Source organism: Condylura cristata, unplaced genomic scaffold (genome assembly GCF_000260355.1).
Source record: "Condylura cristata isolate star-nosed mole 26May11 unplaced genomic scaffold, ConCri1.0 scaffold00022, whole genome shotgun sequence".
NCBI classification, from domain to species: Eukaryota; Metazoa; Chordata; class Mammalia; order Eulipotyphla; family Talpidae; genus Condylura; species Condylura cristata.
Genome location: NW_004567123.1, coordinates 21568934 through 21589306, shown reverse-complemented (window position 1 = coordinate 21589306; position 20373 = coordinate 21568934). Strand labels below are relative to the sequence as shown.

At 50.1% G+C, this 20373-nt stretch overlaps 1 protein-coding gene across 1 annotated transcript in view; it reads left to right on the top strand.

Annotated features, from left to right (window-relative positions):
• The first annotated feature begins 10367 nt into the window (after nucleotides 1–10367).
• Nucleotides 10368–20373, top strand: part of RSPO4 (R-spondin 4) — a 26730-nt gene continuing 16724 nt past the window's right edge. The window contains exon 1 of the mRNA XM_004686989.1: nucleotides 10368–10446. Coding sequence (XP_004687046.1) covers nucleotides 10368–10446 — 79 coding nt within the window. The remainder of the gene's footprint in view (nucleotides 10447–20373) is intronic.

Sequence of the window (20373 nt, the reverse complement as noted above, 5' to 3'; positions counted from 1 at the left end):
GCCAGGGAGGGCCCTGCTGAAGTTCTTAAGCTAAGTCCCAGAGGCCAAAGAAGGCAGCCAGGCCTAGGGAGCTGCAGGCCACCAGACCGCCAGACCTGTGCGATGCTCTGGGGCCTCCATTTCCCAGCCTATGAAAGGGGTTGGGGAAATTAAAGAGAGCCCTGACCAACTCAGGACCCCAGGCTTTCTAATGCTGAGGCCTGACCTTGACCTTGACCCCTCATCCAGCAACTGCAGGGCTTTCAGAGAAGACTGAAACCCTCCCTCCCCTTTTACCCTCTCCCTGGGCATCTGAGCTCCTCCCCATCCTACCCGACCCCACCCCCAGCACCCCCTTTCCACTCCCCCGCTGCTTCTCTGCTCTACTTCCCACGCCCCTCACCACGGCCCAGCTTCGGCCACATTGCCTCCTTCACAGCCTCGACCCCAGAGGCATCCCTACCTCTGGCTTCCGCACCTGCTGTTCCCTCTGCCTGGAGTGCTCTCCCCGGGTGTACAGACAGCTCGCTTGGTCACTTCATTAGTCACTCCTGAAGAGAAGCCTCCTCTGACCACCCTTCTCTAGCCCCTCACCCCACTCTGGTTGTCTCACAATCCTTGCCATGCTCGCTGCTGCTTGTCTCCCCCACTGGCATTCACATGCCAAGAGGCCTGCCCAGGACCTGCCTTGCTGCTGGAATCAAGATGCAGGGGATGGAGCAGAAAATCTAGGGAATGCTGTGTTGCTTACTATACCTTACTGAAGTAATCTATCTATCCCTACAACCCACATTTAGGAGGTAGGGATGCAGGAAGTTTTTGAACCCATTACATCTAGTTAATAGGCATTCATTACACGCCAGCTGTAGTTCTAAGATCTTCGCATATATTAACTCATTTAATCCTGACAATAACCAAATACTATCTCCACTTCACAGATGAGGAAACAGAGGCCCAGAGGAATTTAGCAGCTTGCATAAGGTCACAAGTAGTAAGTGGTGGAGCCAGGATTGGAACCCAGGCGATCTGACTCTACCTACCCCTCCAGGCCCTCCAGGCCCCGTTGTCTTTTGGCTGATGAGCAGCAGATACAAAGGAAAGGAAGGCAGCAGCTACCGTTACTTGCACCTGCGGTGTCAGGCCTTATTCTGTGTGCACTGCAGCTGTCTTGCCTTGACCTCCAGAGAGCTCCTGGCATGAGTACAAATGTCTCCTTTCAGAGATGAGAAAAGAGAGGCCCCACGTTAAGGGTGCACAGCAAGTAAGAGCCTAGGAGTCTTGGCTCCTGGCAGAGCCAGAAGGAGATGCCCAACCGTGGCTTTCTCTCTCTCACTTCCTGTCCCCAGTTCTCCATCTCTCCACCTCCCCCCTCCCACCCCTGCCACTTTTGTGCAGACCCAGAGACATGGCTGGGTCCTGCCTCCCTTACCTCCAGCCACCAGAGGCCAGAGGGACCCACAGAGCTGGCCCCTCACTGTGGAACCAACTCTGTCCTGCCCTTCTCTGCAGAGCCAATTACCAAGAGATCAACTTGATTGTGAACATATTTTGGAAATATTTTTACTATTGTTTTTAAATTTTTCCTTTGTTTGAAAGAGTATTACAACTTCAACCACAGGGGGAAGAAAAACTCTTACCCCAGTCAACCAGATCTATGAATATAAAACTAGAAACAACTGCATTAAATAACCAGGATTGAAAACCACCCAAACAATAGTACCCCTCTAAGTTCTGGCATCAGGAGGACCTGGGGTTTCAGGGTTGCCCCCAACATGGTGGTTGGGGTTTTGCAAACACAGAAGATGAGATGAGGGTTGGCCGTCTGTAATAGGCTGTGTTTCCTGCTCTCATGCCAGGCCTTCTCCAGAGGGTACTGAGAGGTTTTCCCCTCTTGGTTCAGGGGTGAAGCACTAAAACCTGGGGAAGGTGGGCAACTGGGCTCATATAGCAGTCACAGTGGGCTGGAGGTGTGGCTTCAGGTGACAGGCACCATTTAGGGCTCAGTCAGGACCCAGAGCTAGGGTTCTGTATGGAGCTAGGATCACGGGAATCATCTGGGGGTCAGGATTGTGACTCAGTCTCTAACAAAGATCAGGGCTCAATCCTGGCTCAGTTCGTCTGCTATGAAACAGCCTTCAGGACTCTGAACCAAACCAAGATGGCATCTAGGATCTAGGATCTAGGACCTAGGGATCAATGATCAAGAATCTCCACTTAGGATGGGGGGGGTTTATGATTTGTTAAAGGACTGAGGTCAAGTTTCAATATTTGGTGAAGGATCAGGGCTCAGTCTTTGTTGAGAGTCAGCATTTAGTATATGACCAGCCAGGATCAGTATTCTCCCAAGGCCTCACATCTCAAACTAGGAGTCTATGCTTCCTGAGTCCATGGGTGAGTCAGTTCACCCATCGGCCTCAGTTTCCTCTTTTATAAGCTAGGAGTAATCATAATGCTTGTCTGAATCCTTGCATAGTTAAATGTCAGACAGCTGGGTGTCGGGCAGATGTTTACGTCAACACCCAAGAGGAAACCCCAAAGGAGACTCGCTGTGGAAAAGTCCAAATGTCATAAGCCTCCTACTCCAACGTCTATCCTAGATTCTCTTCCGCCTGTAAAACTAATAATAGCTAACAGCTCTACAGTATGGCCTCATGCCAGGCGCTGTCCTGAGAGTGTCACATGTGTAGATTTAATTTCATTCTGCGACGACCTTATAAAGTAGACACTGACAATGCCCCGATCTTCAGAGCAGGAAACTAAGGCACAGAGCAGCACCTTGCTTAAAGTCTGGCTCACTACATACGAAATCTCTGCTTCAAACTCAGCAGTTTGATTTCCAAGCACTGACTGGGCGTTTGGAGGAGTTATGTGTTATGGAGCTTGGTGGGGCAAGTCTGAGCAACTCTTCATGGAGCAAAGGGGAGTGAGAGGTGCAAGTCAGAGAAAGGCCAGGGGATGCTCTCTGGCTCCCAGGAGACTGCCTTCGCCTGGGAGCCTGAGTCTCTCTGCAGACCCCCGCTCCCACAGGGAGACATAAAAGGCTGGAGGAGGAGCTGGCGGGTGGCATTAAGGCATCTCTTTCAACTTGTTTGTTTATGGAAAGAAATTTTAGTCCAGCTGCTGAAAACCTGTATTTTATGGGTAATTTTTCAATTTATTTCACACTGGTATTAAAAACAACAACCCAACCCACCATGGAGGCAGTGATTCCACTGGGGTGCATGGGGGGGGGGGTGCTGGCCTGAAGCAGCTCCTTTGTTTGCCTGAACATCCCAGGGAGGGCTCTGGCCTTCCCTTGGGAAAAAACAGAGGAAGCCAGCCATGAAAACAGGGGTCCCAGAGGTTGTGATGGAAGAGAAGAGGAAGCCCAGTGGAGGAAGGGGTGAGCTTCAGCACCTCTTTTTTAATGAATGATGAAACTGAGGCACAAATCTTGAAAATTATTAGCCGAGAATTGCTCTGGATGGATGAGACAGTGTTTTTCCCTGCACTAGTAGGCGGTCATGAGGATTAGTAAGAGACTCTCTCTGTTTGGACTTGCAGTGAAGCAGACCTTGAGAAAAATTCAGGTTCAAGAAATTGATTTGGGAATCGATCCCTGGAAACACGGTGCTGAGAACAAGGAGTGAGACAGGATGGGAAGGCAGCCCATGACAAGCTCCTCCAGGACAGCTAGAGCTCAGTGGTGGGGAATTCTGGGAGACAGCACAGAACACGAGTTGTCCCACCTGCAGAAAGAGAGTCAGGGGTGTTGAAATGTCATTGAGTGTCTCTCCCTTACTGTTAAGTCCATCAGCAAGTTGATGAATGATTGTATCGTTCAGTTTTTTTAAATTTCTATAACTTGTTTTTCTGCTGAAATTTTCGGTTTCCATTTGTTTCAAGAAAATTCATAATTTTTCACAAAGCATTTTCAGGACATCTATCTTCAAATCCTTGTCAGACGACTTCAACATCTGAGTCATCTTAATGCTAGCATACGTTGATTGTGTTTTCTTCTTCACACTGGCTTTCTGGCTCTTGATATGGCAGGTAATCTTCCACACATCCTGGACATTTAGGCCAGTATATTAGGAAACTTCAGGTCCTATTTAAGTCTGTTATTATTCAGGCATTCTCAATGTTTGGAGAGTGTCGTTTCTGTAAGAGTTTAGTTTCCAGAGCCCTGGCAATTCTATTCTTGTCTGTTTTGTTCTTCTGCTGCTACTGGAGCCAGTATTATCCAAACAATACAGTTCAGCGCTACAGTAATAATATACAATAGATAAATCTTTCAACAATATACTTGCAAAATCCCCAACAAAGTATTATCAAAAAGAATTAAAGCAACATGTGAGAAGAATTATATACTGTAACCACGGTTTGTTTCAAGGAAGGCTAGCTCAATATTCAAAAACCAATCCATGTAATGTATCATGTCAACAAATTACAGAGGATAATCACATGATTATATCAATAGATTAAAAAAATGGCATTTGGCAAAATTAAACACCCATCCATGATAAAATCTGCCAGAAAAATAGCAGTAGAGAGGAACTTCCTTGACTGATAAAGGACTTCTACAAGATATTTAATTAACATCACACTTAATGGAGAGGGGAAAAAATGATGTTTTCACACTAAAATCAGAACCAAGGTAAAGCTCTATCACACTTCGTCAGCACAGTGCTGGGATATTCTAATAGTGCAACACATTGGGAAAAGGAAATAAAAGGCACATAAATCAGAAATAAATACAATTGCCCTTGTTTCAGGTACATAATGATTACCTGTAGTCAATGTCTACATTGAAAACCCCTGGAAATCTACAAAAATACTCTTAGAGCTAATTGCTGAATTCAGCAATGTGGCAGTATACAGGATCAAGTCAAAAAATCAGTTGTATTTCTGAATACTAGGAACAAACACATGAACAGTAAAATAAAAAATACACTGAACAGTAAAATAAAAAATACACTGTTATTTATAATTGCTAAGGGAAGAAAAGAGACTTGGTCTACTAAGACACGAAAAGGATTTGGATACTTAAAGTGACAAGATATTGATTTTGAAAAATCAAAGGCCTAAACATTCATGGATTGGAAAACTCAACAGTGAAGATAGTCAATTCTTCTGAAATTGATATATACACTTAATGCAATTCTGATCAAATTCCCAGCAAGACTTTGTAGGCATAGACAAGATTATTCTAAAATTTATGTGAAAAGACAAAGGAACTAAAATAAATTAGTAGGACCAGTCTACGTAATTTCAAGATGTATTGTAGAGCTTCTCAAGACAGCATGATGGCAGATGAAACTATGTTTAGTCCAGGGAATTTTTGACAAGTGGGTACAGCAAATCAGTGGACGTAGGACAGCCCTTTCAACAAATCATACTGGCAAAAAAACGACGCTTCAGTTGAACCTTGTACCTTGTAGAAAAAATAATTAAAAATGGGTCATGTACTAGGTAAAATGTTGCTTGATCGGACACAACAAGCATGATGCATAAAATTAAAAATTAATAAAGTGGAACTCATCAAAAGTTAAAACCTTTTCTTCATGAAAGACCTAGCAAAAGATCTGTGAAAGACATAACGAAAAAGGGAAACCACAGACAAGGAGAAAATATCAGCAAATTACATATCCAGCAAAGGACCTCTGTCCAGAATAAAGAACTCTTAAAGTACAAAAATAAAACAAAAACACAATTTAAAAAAATGTGCACAAGACTCTCATAGACATTTCACCAAAGAAGACATCCTGAAATCCGTACACAAATGTCTATAGTAGCTTTATTCTTAATACCCCCCACACTGGAAATTATCCAAATGTCTTTCAAAGGAAAATGACTAAACAAAGTTAGTATATCCATACCATGGAATACTATTCAATAGAAAAAGCAGTTATTAATCTAGGCAACAATTTAGATGAATCTCCAGGAAATTAAGCCAAGAAAGCCAATCTCAAAAAGATGCCTGCTGCATGGTTTCATTATATAATATTTATGTAACAGCATAATTATAGAGATGGAGAACAGATGAGTGTTTGTAGGGCTAGGGTGAAGGGGAGGGAGTGGGGAGAGTCATAAAGAGTTAGCATGGGGGTGTCTTGTGATGGTCCAGCTTAGATATAGTAGTAGCTACAGGAATCTGTGCCCGAGATAAGATTATATCCCAGGAAATTCAATCCCTGACAGTCTGAGACAGTTGGTTACTCTATTCGGAGCCATCCTGCAGCCCTTGCAGCTCTGGGGAGGAATTCTGGCTTCACTCAGATGAAAACTGAAATCCTTCCGATCTTAGGGAGAAAAGCTGGTAGGAGCCAGAGTCAACAACACAGACATCAACGTAGACAAGAGCCACTGCACCGCTGCTGTGGATCCCCGCTGGGGATGGGGCTGGGAGTGGTCCAAGAGGACAGACGGCCTGATGGTCCCCAAAGGCTTGCTTTGCCCTAAGCTCATGTCTAGACCACATTTCCCAGTCACCCTTGCAGGAGGGTGTGGCCATACGATTGAGCTTTGGCCAATGGAGTGGGAGAATGCTGTCTACCCTCACCAAAGGTAGTACTTCCCTGTCTGGGTATGAGCTTTAAGCCAGGCACCTAAGTGAGCACAGCACAGGTAGAAGGAAACTGGGTCCCAGCCATCTTCCGCAGAGGATTTGCTAATCCAGAACAGGTGCTGGGAGTATTATATGTTGCCATCATTGCACTGGTCCTCATCTATTCACGAGTGTCCAGCGGTTCCTTAATTGAGCCCCCTGGTGTGTACATCTCCTGGAGATGCCATTAACACCACTGGCTTGCAGGTCCTGCCTGGGCATAGGTGTTGGAGAAGGGGGCGAGGGCATGCCCAGCATAGTGCCCTATACACAGACCTAGACCTGAGCACCTCAGGGTGGGCTGGGAACATAAGTCCTGGCCCTTGGAGCCCCGGATATATGGGGTTCTGAAAACACTGGCAGAGTTCTGAGAGGGTGCACAGTCCCAGCTGCGCCCCGGAGCCAACGGGAAGCTGGGGTCAGGATAGCAGGCAGTACATGAGGCCCCGCAGTGAATCAAGGGGTGAGTGCTCATTCATACATTTGTCACCCTATAAGTATTTAATAAGCAGTTTATGTTCAGGCAAGGGATAAGTTAGATTTCTGCCCTCACGGAGCTCACAAATAAGCAAGTTGCCAATACGAACAGGTACTATAAAGAATAAGGCAGGACAAGGAGATACAAATGAGTGTTCTATTTTATCTGCAGGAGTCAGAGAGGGCCTCTCTGAAGGATAACCTTGAGTGGAGACAGGCCCTCAGGACATCTGAGAAAGAATTTCCAGACAGACAGAGCAGTAAAAAGCCCTGCTGAGGACACAAAACAGACAAATTTGAGAAACAGCAGCAGCCTGCTAGAGCAGAGACAGTGTGGTGGGAAGGCCAAGAGGCTGCCACCTGCAGCCCAGGGGGCGGCCCCACAGCCCTGGCCTCTGTATGTCTCCAGGTGGACACTGCTCCTCCCTAGTCCTGCCCACCTGGGCACTATCCTGCTCTGGACTTTGGGGACTACCAGACTGGGCGTGGCTGGGTAGATGCTGATTTTCCAGCCCCTAAAGCTTGATCTTCTGAGGTTGTCTAATTTCTTGAAGTATCTGAAGAATTCATTCATTCATTTACTCATTCATTCATTCTAGAAACATGTGGATCACCTACTTTTTGTCTGGCATGTGCTAGATTCCAAAGATCCAGATATTGTCAGTGGGCAGAAGAAGGGGTACCCCAGGAGCACTTAAACTTGCCACTCTAAATGGGTTCTGCCTGCCACCCACCACATTAGACTCTAATACCTAAGACCTTCGATAGAACTTTAGTACAACTAGCATACAATAAAGAGAAAGAATATAGTTAAATTTTTTTTCCAATTAAGCACCCCCCAAATTACTCATCCCCTCCTGGGTAGATGCCCAGCCAAACAGGGTCAACTCCAAGCAGGACCACTAAGACCCCAAAGCTGCCACAAGTCTAAGGCGCCTTCCAGAGGGGACCCAGAAGAATGGGGCAGAAAAGGACCAGGCAAGTCTCAAAGGAACAGAGCAAAGTCAAAATCAAGATAAAAGCCTCCACTGTCTGCACGGTCTCTCATCTGCATCTGTGTCTCTTTCAAGTGACTCCTTCCCTGTCCCCCAAATTCTTGGTTCAAATCCAAGGAAAGAAGCAGTTACAGCTTCTTCGCAAGTCTCTCTGCTCCACATGCCTGCCCTAGACTTCCTGGTTTCCTTCCTTCCTTCTTGCTGTCTCTAGCTCCTCCTCCCCACCCAGCCCCTCCCTTCCTTAAGGTGTGACAAAAAAAAAAAAAAAAAAAACCAACCAAAATTTCCCTTCCCTGGGGATTATCCTATTGGAATATGACCTCCTGTCTGGCCTGAAAGAGCTGACAATTTAGAGGGAAGGACGGAACACCTCCGTAGTTATACGGGTATCATGAGAACTGTAATAAAAGATGGCGGGGCTCGGAGGAGGGCTCCGAGCATGGCCCGGGCATGGAGGGCTTCCTGGGTGAGGGTCATAGCCAGGCTGGGGTCCTGATGGAGTTAGCAGAGTAGGGGAAGGGACATAGGGTGACATTCTATAGAGAGGCCACAGTGAGAGGCTCAGAGGGAGGAGAGGCCTAGAGGTGTTTATGAAATCTGCAAGGATTTGAGATTTCTGGGACCAAAGGGGAGAGGGGTGTAGTGAGCAAGATCAGAGAAGTCCCAAGGGGCCTTGTAGGCCACGGTGGGGAGCACATCGGGACACCTTTGCAGCTCTACCCCTGGGTCACTGGGCGACCTGAGCAAGTCGCCCCAGGGCTGAGGCCTGGGAGGCCCCACCTGGGAAATGGAGCCATCTCAGTGGGGTGGCACCCACATTCCACCCAGACCCCCTGGGTGCTGTCTGCGATATTCCTATAATTCCCAAAGGAATGGCCAGGAGAGACTTGTCTCACTCTCTCTCTGCCCCCCTCCTGTGACAAGCCCTGACCTGTTAAGAATGGAGAGAAGGGGCTGGACAAGGAAACATCAACATTTACCTTCCTTCTCTTTTTAGACACATAGGAAAAAGAAAAGACAAATGTTCAGTACGAGAGTGTGGAGGGTACATACCCCTGTGCCCGGGGGAGCAGCCAGGAGGGTGGGCACTGGGAAGGGAGACAGCTCCCTGATGTGCAGTGGGTCAGGCCATGCACACGCCCTGCGCATCCTTTCCTCTTGGAAAGTGAAGCTCAACGGAATTAAGCTCACTGGATTGTCTCCAAGATTGTGCCAAGCACCTAGCACAGCCCCAGCCTTTTGCCTTAGAGCTGGGGTTAGTGTATTGTTGTTGCTGTTGCTGGTAGTGGCGGGTCACAGGGTGCAGGAATGTGCTGTCTGTTGGCTAGGAGGAGGGATCTGGCTCCGAAAGGGTTAAAATGGAACTCCTAGACCTGCAGATAAGCTTGGAGAAAACAGCCCAGGTTCCAGCCCCTTCACAAGGAAATTTATGAGGTGTTGGTCACTTTGAGGAGAGATTAGGGTCTCCCCCACCTCCAGGCTGAAGTATTCAGGGTCCCTGGCCAGCAGGAATTCTAGACTCTTTTGAAAAAAAAAAAAAAGAAACAGCTCAGAGAGAGAGAGAGAGTGCCAGGAAAGGGGAGCCCCGCAAACACCCCACCCTGCAGGTTGAGAGGAGAGAAAGGGAAGAGGGAAGAGAGGGAACACCCCGGTGGAGGCAGAGGGAGTGAGCCTCAACTAGGAGAGAGGATGGCAGGGGGAAATAAAAGACTAGCTGGGGGTCAATGGAAGGGGCCTCCGGGCAGGACTTGGGGGGAAGAGTAGAGACAAAAAGAAAAAGCAAAGGAGCGGTGCTCAGGGCCAGGACTGGGAAATGAGAGGAAACAGAAAGGGAACAGAATGAAAATTGGAAGTTGGCTGGGGAGGTGTTGAGAGCAGAAGGGTGGGGTTCTCTTGCTGTCCACGTGCCTGCGTGTGTAAGTGTGTGAGTGTGTGCATGCGTGTGTGAGCGCGGGTACCTGCCTGACCAAGGGGAGGGGCCGGGGGGGCGGGGGCAGACCCACCTCCTGGCCTCTGGCCACTGGTCCAGCGACCCCCCAACCCCCACCCTTACCGCAGGCGGCACCGCCCAGTCGTGGCTCCTCCCAGCAGGACTGTGTCCAGGCTTAACAAGCGCCCTCGCTAGACCTGGAGGCCGGTAGCTGGCTGACCGCGGCACCCACCCCGCGCTTGGCGGATGCGCCGGGCGGGACTGGAGCAGCACGCGCATCCGGAGCGGCACGCCGCGCCACGCCGCCGCCGCCGCGAGGCCGTCGAGCCTCCAGGGGAGCTCCCCCGACGCCTTGTGGATGCCAGGAGCCCTGCGTGCCCGCACGGATCAGGCTGCCCAGATGCGGGCGCCACTCTGCCTGTTGCTGCTGGTCGCCCACGCCGTCGACATGCTGCCTCTGAATCGCAGGAAGAAGCAAGGTACCGTAGCCGGGGGCTGGCGGCGCCTGAGGTGCTGCGAGGCAGGGGCGGTGCTGGTGGGGGTGGCGGGTAGCTCTTGGGCAGACTCCTCCAGATAGTTGTCAGTCCCAATTTCCAGATGGGGCGCCTCAGCCCTCAGGGCACCCGCACCCACTGAACAAGCAGAGTCAAAGAAGTACTTGAAGGAGGGGAAGAACTAGTAGGGTTCCCTCACCACCCCCTAGCTGTTCTGGCAGCCCTGCGGGCTGACTCAGTGCAGAGGAAATGAGCCTCAGGTGCCAGGGTGAAGGGCAGGGGCCCTGGGGACACAGGGTAGCTTGGACAAGTAACAGGCATTTACACAGAGCCGGTAGGCAGCACACACCTAGGGCTGGGAGTGCAGAAGTCCCCTCCCCCCAGCACCAAGGCTCACTCAGTGCTTCACCTAGAAAGGCAGAAGTGGACATCCCTCTGGGCCCCTCCCCCACCCCACCCCACCCCCAAGTGCTGTAAGCTCAGGGAAACCATGGGCCTGAGCACAAGTCCATTAATTCTGGGAACGACCTGCAAAAGTCCAGTCTCCCCAAGAACCTGTTTTCCCATCTTGATCTCTTAGGGCCACTAGGAGATGACCAAGGTCTAGAGGAAAAAGGGACCCCGGGCACCAGGACAGTGGCTCCGTGCACCCTCACCTTAGGTCTTTGTCACAGCCCCGTGTGAGAATCAGAATGTCCTCACAGAGTGGGTTTGAGGCTGTCGTGCACAGTGGGCGCAGGCAGAGCCGGGGTCCGGGGAGCATGCGATGGCTAACAAGCCTCCTGCCTGAGCTGGCCAGCCCTCCAGCCTCCAGGTGCCAGCCCGGGGATCCACGCACTGTGTCCACATCAGTGCTGTTTTAGGAAACCAGGTGGCAAGGCTCACACAGGCAGAAGGGCGCTGCTAAGTTGGTTGGCAGGTGAATGGAAGACACAGAGCTTTCTTTCTTCCCAGCCGTGGTGCCCGAGAAGGGCTTCATGAAACAAGAGCAAGAATCTGCCCTCTGGGAGCTGCCAGTTTACTCGGGTGAAAGCCCCTTAGAGACACTCGGAGTGGAAATGGAAGCCGAGTGAGGATGGGGCGCGTCAGCCGGTGGGCTGGCGTGGGGCAGGGAGATTGGACCGAAGGGCCACAGCCCCGAGTGTGACTGGACGGTCACCTCCAGACTGAGATGAGTGGGTTTCAGGTGAACTGGGGACCTCTTGGCAGAGTAGTGAGGTACATGGTCTCTTACCCTGCCTGGTTCCAATCCCGGCTTCCCTGTTTACCAGCTGCATGACTGTGGGTAAATCACTTTGCCTCTCTGAGATTTGGCTACTCATTTGAGTCTTTCAGAAGATTTCCAAGGTCTTTCTCAGTTCTAAAGAGACCTCAAAATAAAAATAAAAACCTTATCCCCATTGATTCCTCTTTAAACAGGAATCATGATCATAAGAAACCAACTCACAGGGCAGATGCGGGTGAGACAGAGGAGTTGGTCTCTGTATTAAATGAGTAGCAGAGCACGCAGGCTCCTTGCAGGCACTTGCAAGTATTAGTCATTCTCACTTCCTGTCCACTGGTGTCCTTGGCCTCACACCACAGCGAGGAAGGGGGAGGTGCGTATTTTGGGGGTGAGGAGTTTCCGAACATGACGCTGGTTTGGGCAAGGTGAGCAGTGGGCCCGTAACCAGCACCCTTGAACCCCAGTCCACCAAACAGGATACTGAATGGTCTCCTGAGCTGTGTTCTTCTCAGAACCTCAGTTTCCCCAACTATGAGGAGCTGGTTTAGAAGATCTTTTAAGATGCTTGTGAGAGAGAATAAGGAAAAAAAAAAAAAAAAAAACCCATCCCCAGCTCACCTCCACCTGCCTGTTGCTCCAGTGAGGAGATTGGGCATCGCTGTCCAGATACTGCCCCAGTTTGGTAAGGGGGTCTCAGCACCCCTCCCATGGTGATTAATCGCTTGCATCTGGGATTCACGCATGTCCCGTCCAGCATCTCTAGATGCCTTAGCTGCATCTGTCAATCAGACACAAGGGATTTCAGCTCTACCCAGCCCCTTTGTAGCTTGTGACCTTGGGCAAGTGGCTTCCCATCCATTGGCCCTGCACTAGGGCTGGGAGACAGAAACCCTTCCTGTAGCACATTCTGCATGGTCACAGGAGTCCTGGCTAAGCAGGTGTGGGTGAGGCCGATTTCTTGACTGGTGGGAACAGAGAGTAGCACCTGTCCAGACTCCACATCAGAGACCACAGACAAGGGCTTGGAAAAGCCCACCTGAGATCCCTGAGGCTCTCACCTGCTTTGACATTCTGGTCTAACTTTGGCCGGAGGAGGCATTATGGCTATCAAAACTGCTTCACCCATCCTTCTCCTGTTCACTGAGGAAGTGTTACAGCTCTGTGCTGGGAGCCCTGGAGGTGCCACGGTGTGCAGACCTGGGGTCCCTGGAGGGACGTCCCTGTCCTGCCCCTCCTCAGCCTCCCTCCCTGCCAGCTTCTCGGCCTGTTCTCAGCCTTGCCCTAGCCCTCGGCTTGTAATGCAGCGTCAAGGGGAGTGACACTCTCCACCCAGTAGCCTGTGCTCTGAGCTTCACCCTTGGGACCCTGTGCCGCAGACCCGGCTTCCTCAGGCTCCAGCGTCACTGGTTTTGATGAAATCCAATTTCTCTGTTTCTAAGACAGGAAAGAATGGAAGAAAAGGCTTGAGAAAGGTTCTTGGATCTCAAGTGTCTCTTACAAAACAACATTTTGATTCATTAAGTGCGAATGAATCAGAACCAGATGGGGACATTTCTCTTGAAACAATCTGGGGTATCCTGGCATTGGGTCAGCTGGTCAGAGCGAGGGGGCTCTGGTTTGTGCCCTCCATCCCGACGTGGAGCCTCATTTAGGCAATGAGGAGACAGGCTGTGATTGAATTTCCCCAACATCCAGGGCTGGGAGGAGCTTGGTGGAGGCGAGACACCCCCCCCCCCAAGTCACATGGTGATTTGAGACCCTTCTAGAACAGAGGCAGCAAGGAGCAGTGGCAGGAATTCAGGGGCCCTGAAAGCCCTGGGTTCAAATCCTGAGCTAGCTGTGTGACCTTGGGCAGCTCCGTACCTCCTCTGACCGATGCTCCACTTCGTGCCTCTTGGTGCTTGGGCAGAAGGCAGCCACCTTTGGATTCAGCCACTTTCCCCTCACTTCTGACTGTGGAGTGGGGAGATGGCAGGGCGAGTCTCATCTGGGTTGACTCCCCACTCTTTGCCTCTTTTTCTTTATCTGTAAGGGGACGAGTCAGCACCGCTCCCCTGGCTGTGGTTAGAGAGAATACATAAATGCTCCGTAAGCGGCAAAGCCCCGTGTGACCGCTGGGCGTGCAGTTCCGTGCCTTGTGCACAGTCATTGAGACCCTGCCTGCAGGTGGCAGGAATAGGGGAGGACCTGGGTTTCCTGTCTGCAGGCCAGAGCCTTGGCAGGGCTCACACAAGGTGTGCCTCAGGCAGCTCTGGCGTCCAGGGGAAGATGCAGCAGACGAGGGGTGTTGACTACGTGTGTCCAAGGCTGAAGAGGGGAGCTGGGTGTCAGGAGGATGCTGCCTCAGGCAAATGTTTCAGCCCTTCGGGGTCTGAGACTCTTCATAAAATAGAGTCTGGTTGAAATGAGGGGAGCAGGCCACTTTGCACATAGTAGGTGCTCAATAAACTGAGCTCTGCACCCTTCCTGTGCTTCTGTAGCTTGTTCTGCAGCCAAACCCAGGCTCTAAGGTGATGCTGGCTTAACCATATGTCAGGAACATCCCCGTCCCTGCACGGAGCCCATTCCCCTCTCCTGTGGGCAGGAACCACCCAACCCCCCACCAGTCACCAAAGGAGACCTTTGAGGCCAGGTGAGCACCACGAGCTCTGCTTGTGGGTGACCCTTGCAGTGGCACTGCCTTATCAATACCCATTTTCCAGATGAAGGGACTGAGGCTCAGCAAGGAACAGTGACATGACCAGGAACTGGCAGCAGCCAAGCTGGGGTGTGTACCCAGAGTTTTGGAGCCTCTAAAACTGCGCAGGCATAGAAATAAATCCTGTTAGTGACTTGCCTAGAGCTGTAAGGCAGAGGCAGCGGAGAAGGGGCATCGTATCAGAGGAGTCGGGTTTAGGATTCTGTCCGTAGGAGCAGCCGCTGTGCAGGGCTGAGCTCCCGCAGGGAGAGGGGAGGAAGGAGCCAAGGGGCTGCGTGGCCCGGGGAAGAGGCCTCCGCTGCAGATGAGGCCAGACTCCAGCCATGGACTCGGATGCCACTTGCCTGTCACCATGGTCACAAAGAAATATTTACTGGGCTCCTCTGGCCTGGGCTCTGGACCAGTGGTTGACAGGGACAGCACGGATGTGCTCCAACACCCCTGCTGTCTGGGGGCCCCACGTCTCCCCACGACGCAGGAACCTGTGTCAGGAAGAACGGCCAGGCAGGACCCGTGCTGGTGCTCAGCACAGCCTGGGAAGCGGGTCGGTGGGGGCCGAGGCCAGCGGAGGACTCTGGCTCACAGACATTTGACTCATGGGTCCACGGATAAGAGGACCTCATTGTACTCCGCACCTCTTCTTGTCCGTGTGTCAGCCTGCTGTTGATTGACCCATCTTTCCATCTAGTGAAACAACTGAGGTTCTTCTGGCCTCAAAGTTGTTCAAACTGAGGTTCACAAACCATCAGCAGATCGGGAAAATATATTTCATAAGTGCAGTCAGTCGGCATTTGAGTGAAACAGGAATGGGACCGGCAAACTTTTTTTAAAGGTCCCGAGAGTGCATATTTTAGGTTTTTCAGGCCACATATGATCTGTCACACATTCTTGTTTGTCTTTTTTGATATTGGAAATAGTACACCAACCTCAGCTCACCGGCTATGCAAAGACAGGCCCCAGGGCGGATCTGGCCACGAGCTGCAGTTTGCTACCCTCCCTTTCGGAAGATATGAGTGCACATTGCCAGTGTGGGGGTGAATTGTTATTTTGCAAGTGGGGTTCACTTTACACATATACAGTGACTGTGTATGAGTGGCGAAGAGTGCACACGTGCATTCACGTGTGCACACATGAACATGGAGTGCGTGGGCAGGGCGTGAATGAGTGTGCGCTAGTGTGTACCGCGCATGCGCCCGTATAAAGACATAAATTTGTAACATTGGCCAACATGTGTGGTGGCCACAGGGCCAGCTACTCCCAGTGCAGCCCTGTGACGCCTCCGACGGGCACATTCTAGGAGCGTCCCTGTGTCACGGGCACTCAGGCCCGGCGGTCCGTGCAGCAGTCACCACGTGAGCCAGGGAGTCTGCCCTGGAGCACCAGACACTACACTAAATTATCTCAATGAGCAGCAATCACCCCAACCCATTTTGGGGCCTTTGGTTCAGATCCTTGTTCCTGACGGCCCTGAATCTGAAGCCCATGTCCTTCCCGAGACGTCAACCCTGGAATAATCCATGGAAGCCCTCTGTGTCCTCCTGCGCCTCCCCCCCCCACCCCCCCACGGGGGCAGTGTGGCCAGGTGGCACATTTTCCCTTCTCGTGGCTCTCCCCCCCAAGCCCATGGAAGAGGAAGGTGGGTTCAGAGAGGGAAACTGGCTCAAACAAGGTCACACCGCAAACGTGTGTGACAGGGGTCAGCTTGACCCCAGAACCTCAGGGGTAAGTCCTGCCCAGCATAGACTTTTCCAGAAAACCCACCGAACGTGGTCCTTGCAGCACTTCATGGAGTACAGACTTTCATTTCAGTTCAGCTTTCGCTTTGTCTGGGGTGCAGGAGAAGGGTTATAGAAGGACAGCGTGTCGGGGCTGGAAAGGCCAGCGGAGACTTTTGCAACCCAAACTTGAAACGCTGAGCTCAAGCATGGCCATCCATATGGGGTTGGAAATGAGGGCGCAGGAGACGCCAGGCATGAGGGAAGCAGCCTGCTTCAGAGCCTGAAGGTCAGGTTTAGCGCTTCCCTGCGAGACTTGGGAATGGGCTGTCAGCTTGGCCGTCCCTGCAGGTCTGGGATAAAAGTCAGATGAGGGGACTGTGCCAGAGGCAGTCTCAGCCCGAGGCTGTCTGCTGAGGTGTCTTAATCTCCAAGGACCAGCAGGGCTCTGCTCGGGGCCATGACTTACCTGAGTGCCATGGAGGGTCAGTGGCCAGGCTGTGAGCTTTTACGAGAGGGACCTGGCTGCAGCCGGGGCAGAACACGGCCACACTGGCCTCCTGCGGGTCCTGCCCTCACAGCCTGGGCTGTGGACGCCACCTGGGCACAGACAACCCCAGGCCCATGCATACCCAGGAGCACATTCTTCGGCTTTCTATCTACACACCTAGGTGTTTTGGGGAACACATCGTCTGTCTTCAAAAAGACTTAATTTTTACTGACGTCGATTTTAAAAGGTCACTTCTTGATCTGGCTTAAAGCTGAGCATTGACTGTCTACCAAATGTTTCCTGTAGTATTTTATTTAATGACAGACTCTGTACTAAGTACTCAAGACAGAATTGATGAAATCCCCCCAATAAAGCTGTGAGGTGGGCACTATTATGTTTTATATTTTACAGATGCAAAAACAGGCACAGAGAGGTTTAATAATTTTCTCTGCGTCGTTGGCACCAACATATCAACATTTCCTTCACGGTCCCACAGCCCAAGCTCGAACCAATGAGCTCAGTTGTCTCCCAGCCTGCTGTAATGCTCACAGCAACCCTGCGAGGAGAATGTTCTCCCTGTTTCTTAGAGGAGGAAACTGAAAGTTAGTCGAAGACCATGAAACTGCCACATCTATAGGTCAAAAATAGCCAGATAATAGAAATTCCATTTACTGTCCAACAGCTTGGCAAAACCAGGATTTCAACCTCAACAAATGACTTCAAAGCTGTGTAAACACCCTCCCGAGCCCTCTCCTAATTCGTCTACATAACAGTCCACTCAGGGGGTTGACCTCATGAGTCTACGTGAAACCCTCCAAGCTCAGAGAGGGAATTGGACGTGCCCAGGGTACACAGCCAAGACGAGGAGAGGTTGGGTTAGGCCTCGTGTAACTTAGCACCACCGAGGACACATGTCCTCAGCCCCACTCTTGGGAATTCCTCCCGTTCCCACAGGCAAATGGCTTGTAGGCAAATGGGCTGGTCCTCACACTGACGGGTCAAGCTGACTCCTCTTGGGCACTGCGGTCCCAGGCCGGGCCTACCGGGATGCTTTCTTACAGTAACGGGCTGATTCATAGGCCCTGCTCCGTGACCCATTGCGGGTATGTGGGGGGTTCTGTTTTACCAGCTCAAAGGAAAGGCATTCCCCAGCCTGGGGGACCAGACCACATGGGGCAACCACTCCCTTTTGTCAGAAGCCTCCACTTTCTCTGAAGCCTGACAGTGGTGCCCACATCCGCAGGGGTGGAGACACTCAGAGAAGGAATGTCACGGCGGCCCTTCCGGAGCTCGCGCTTGAGTTGGCAAGTGGGCAAGGCTGTTGCTAGCAAGTCCCAGATGAGCAGTGGGAGGCCGGCCGGCTGTCACGAAGGGTGTGCGCTCCCGCTCACAGGCTGAGTGACCATGGACTGGTCATCCCCTCCTCCTGCTTCTGCTGGCTAATGTAGAAACGGGGCATGACACGCCGTTCAAGCTCAGAGCGCCTCCTGAGTTGGCGACTATTACGTGTCGAGGGCCGGGGTGGGACTGGAGCTGTGACAGGTCGAAGCTCAGCTCCCAGCTCTGCTACTGCCATACTTGAGTGAAAATATTTCACTTCCACATCTCGGCGTCAGTACAGATGAGGTGACAATGGGTCTGCATCAGACGGTTGTCTTGAAGGTCAAGAAGATGTGTGTAATGGAAATGGTGCGAACGAGCGTGCATCGTGGGGGAGTTGGTTCTTTCCAGGGCCCAGAACCTTCCAGCCTGATGTCAGACACGCTCCTGCCTCTGAAAGTCCTCAGCAAAGCTAGCCCATCCAAAGGTCACTTTGAGGAGCAGGGCTTCAGAGAACTGATCCTGAACGCTGTGTGGCCACGGCAGTGACTCACTGTCTCTGAGCCTCTGTATACCCCTTTGTAAAAGTGGACCCCAGAGGACAGCAGTGAGGAGTGGATGGGGTGTAGGGGGGCGTGGGGGGCATCTGCATACTATAAATGTACAAATGAAATGATGGCTATGTGCGAATGAGCACGCGGCCTAACCCTGGCTGCACAAGCTGGAAAAAGCCAGTCAGATGCTGCCTTCCCGACATGCTCCCCTTCTGGCAGACATTTGAGTCAATCAGACTCCTTAATTGATAGCACATTAGTAACATCAATCGCACAAGGTTTGTCCTCGTTTTGAGTTACTTTTTCTCCCTTTATTTTTTAAATTGTTAAAAATTGCTGACTTTTTTTCATTTTACTCTTCAAAGTCATTTCACTTACCTGGAAAGTCTTATTCTTATTTTATTTAAACATCTTCAGGTATTTTTCATTTTAATGTAACTTATTTAAATTTACAAGTGTATTTTTAGTTTGTTCGTACATTTCATTTTTCTAATTTAATTTTTTTAATTTATTTTTAATTTTCATGTTATTTTATTTAGTTTTAAAGTACAAATGCATTTTGTGGTTTTATTCATTGTAATTATTTTTTAAAGAAAAAGACAAAGCAAAAACTTGTCCTTTACACCCCACTAGCTCCTTCTTTCTCCATCCACTCTTATCCTCTGGTGACCTCAGTTCACTTACCAGTGTCCACTAGTTTGTTTTTGTTTGCTTTGTCAGTTGACCTACTTTGTTTTTATATTGCTTATAGACAGGAGGTCATCTGAACTTCACTTCCCCGAATATCCTCACTTCCTTCCACTTTGCTGCAAATGGCAGCATTTCGTCCTGCAGCTGAGTAATGTCCCACAGTGCACACTGCCCACGGGTCGGTCCTCTACCCACTAGCAGTGGGCCCTTGGGCTGCTTCCGTATCTTAGTTATTGTAAATAATGCCACAGTAAACTTTGTGGAGCACAGAATTTTTTTGAATTGATGGCTTTGTATTCTTTGGATAGATACTGAGAGATGGGATTGCTGGCTCGTACGATATTTCTGTTTTCAGTTTTTTAAGAAGGGCCCAGAGCGGTTTCCACAATGATTGCCCGGCTAATGTTCTCAGCGACAGTGTGTCAGGGTCCTCTTTCTCCACATCTTCACTGACGCGCGTTGTTGGGAGACACTCACGCAGCCACTTCACAGGCGTGAAAGGTAGCTCATTGTGGCTTTGATTTGCGTCCCTTGTTAGAAGCAGCAGAGAACATTTGCTCATGTCTGCTGGCCTCTGAATACTATCCTCTTTGGATAAGTGTCTATTTAGATCTCCTTCCCATTTGTTAATTGGTTTTTTGTTGGTTGGTGTTAAGTTGGATAAGGTCTTTGTATACTTTGGATATTAATTCGCTGTGCAATTGACTGTGCAAACATCTCCCATTCCATAGGCTGAATCTGCTAATTCAGCCTGATAATTAATCTGCTAATATAGTCTTTCACGAGGTAAGAGTTTTAAATTTGATATGGTCCCAATTGTTTATTTTGGCTTTTATCTCCATCCCTTAGGAGGTGAGTCCCGAAAGACGTATCACCTAGAATGTATCACCTGTGCTAATACTGCTGTGCATTTTGTGGTTCAGGTCTTGATGTAGCCTAGGCTTTCACCCACTTGAACTGACTTTTGTGCGTGGAGTCAGAGAGTGGCCCAGCTCTGGTCTCGTGCATGGGACTGTTCAGTTTTCTAAGCGTCACTTGTTGCAGCAATTTTTCTTTCTCCATTGTTTGGACATGGCTCCTTCATCATAAACAGTGTTTATTCGATTTCTCTTAATTTTTTTTTTGGGAAAATCTTAAATGTTTAATTCTTTTCCTACTGGTTACCTAGACCACTTCTGTTTTGTTTGTTTTTAAAGTTTTATTTTATTTGTGCATACAGA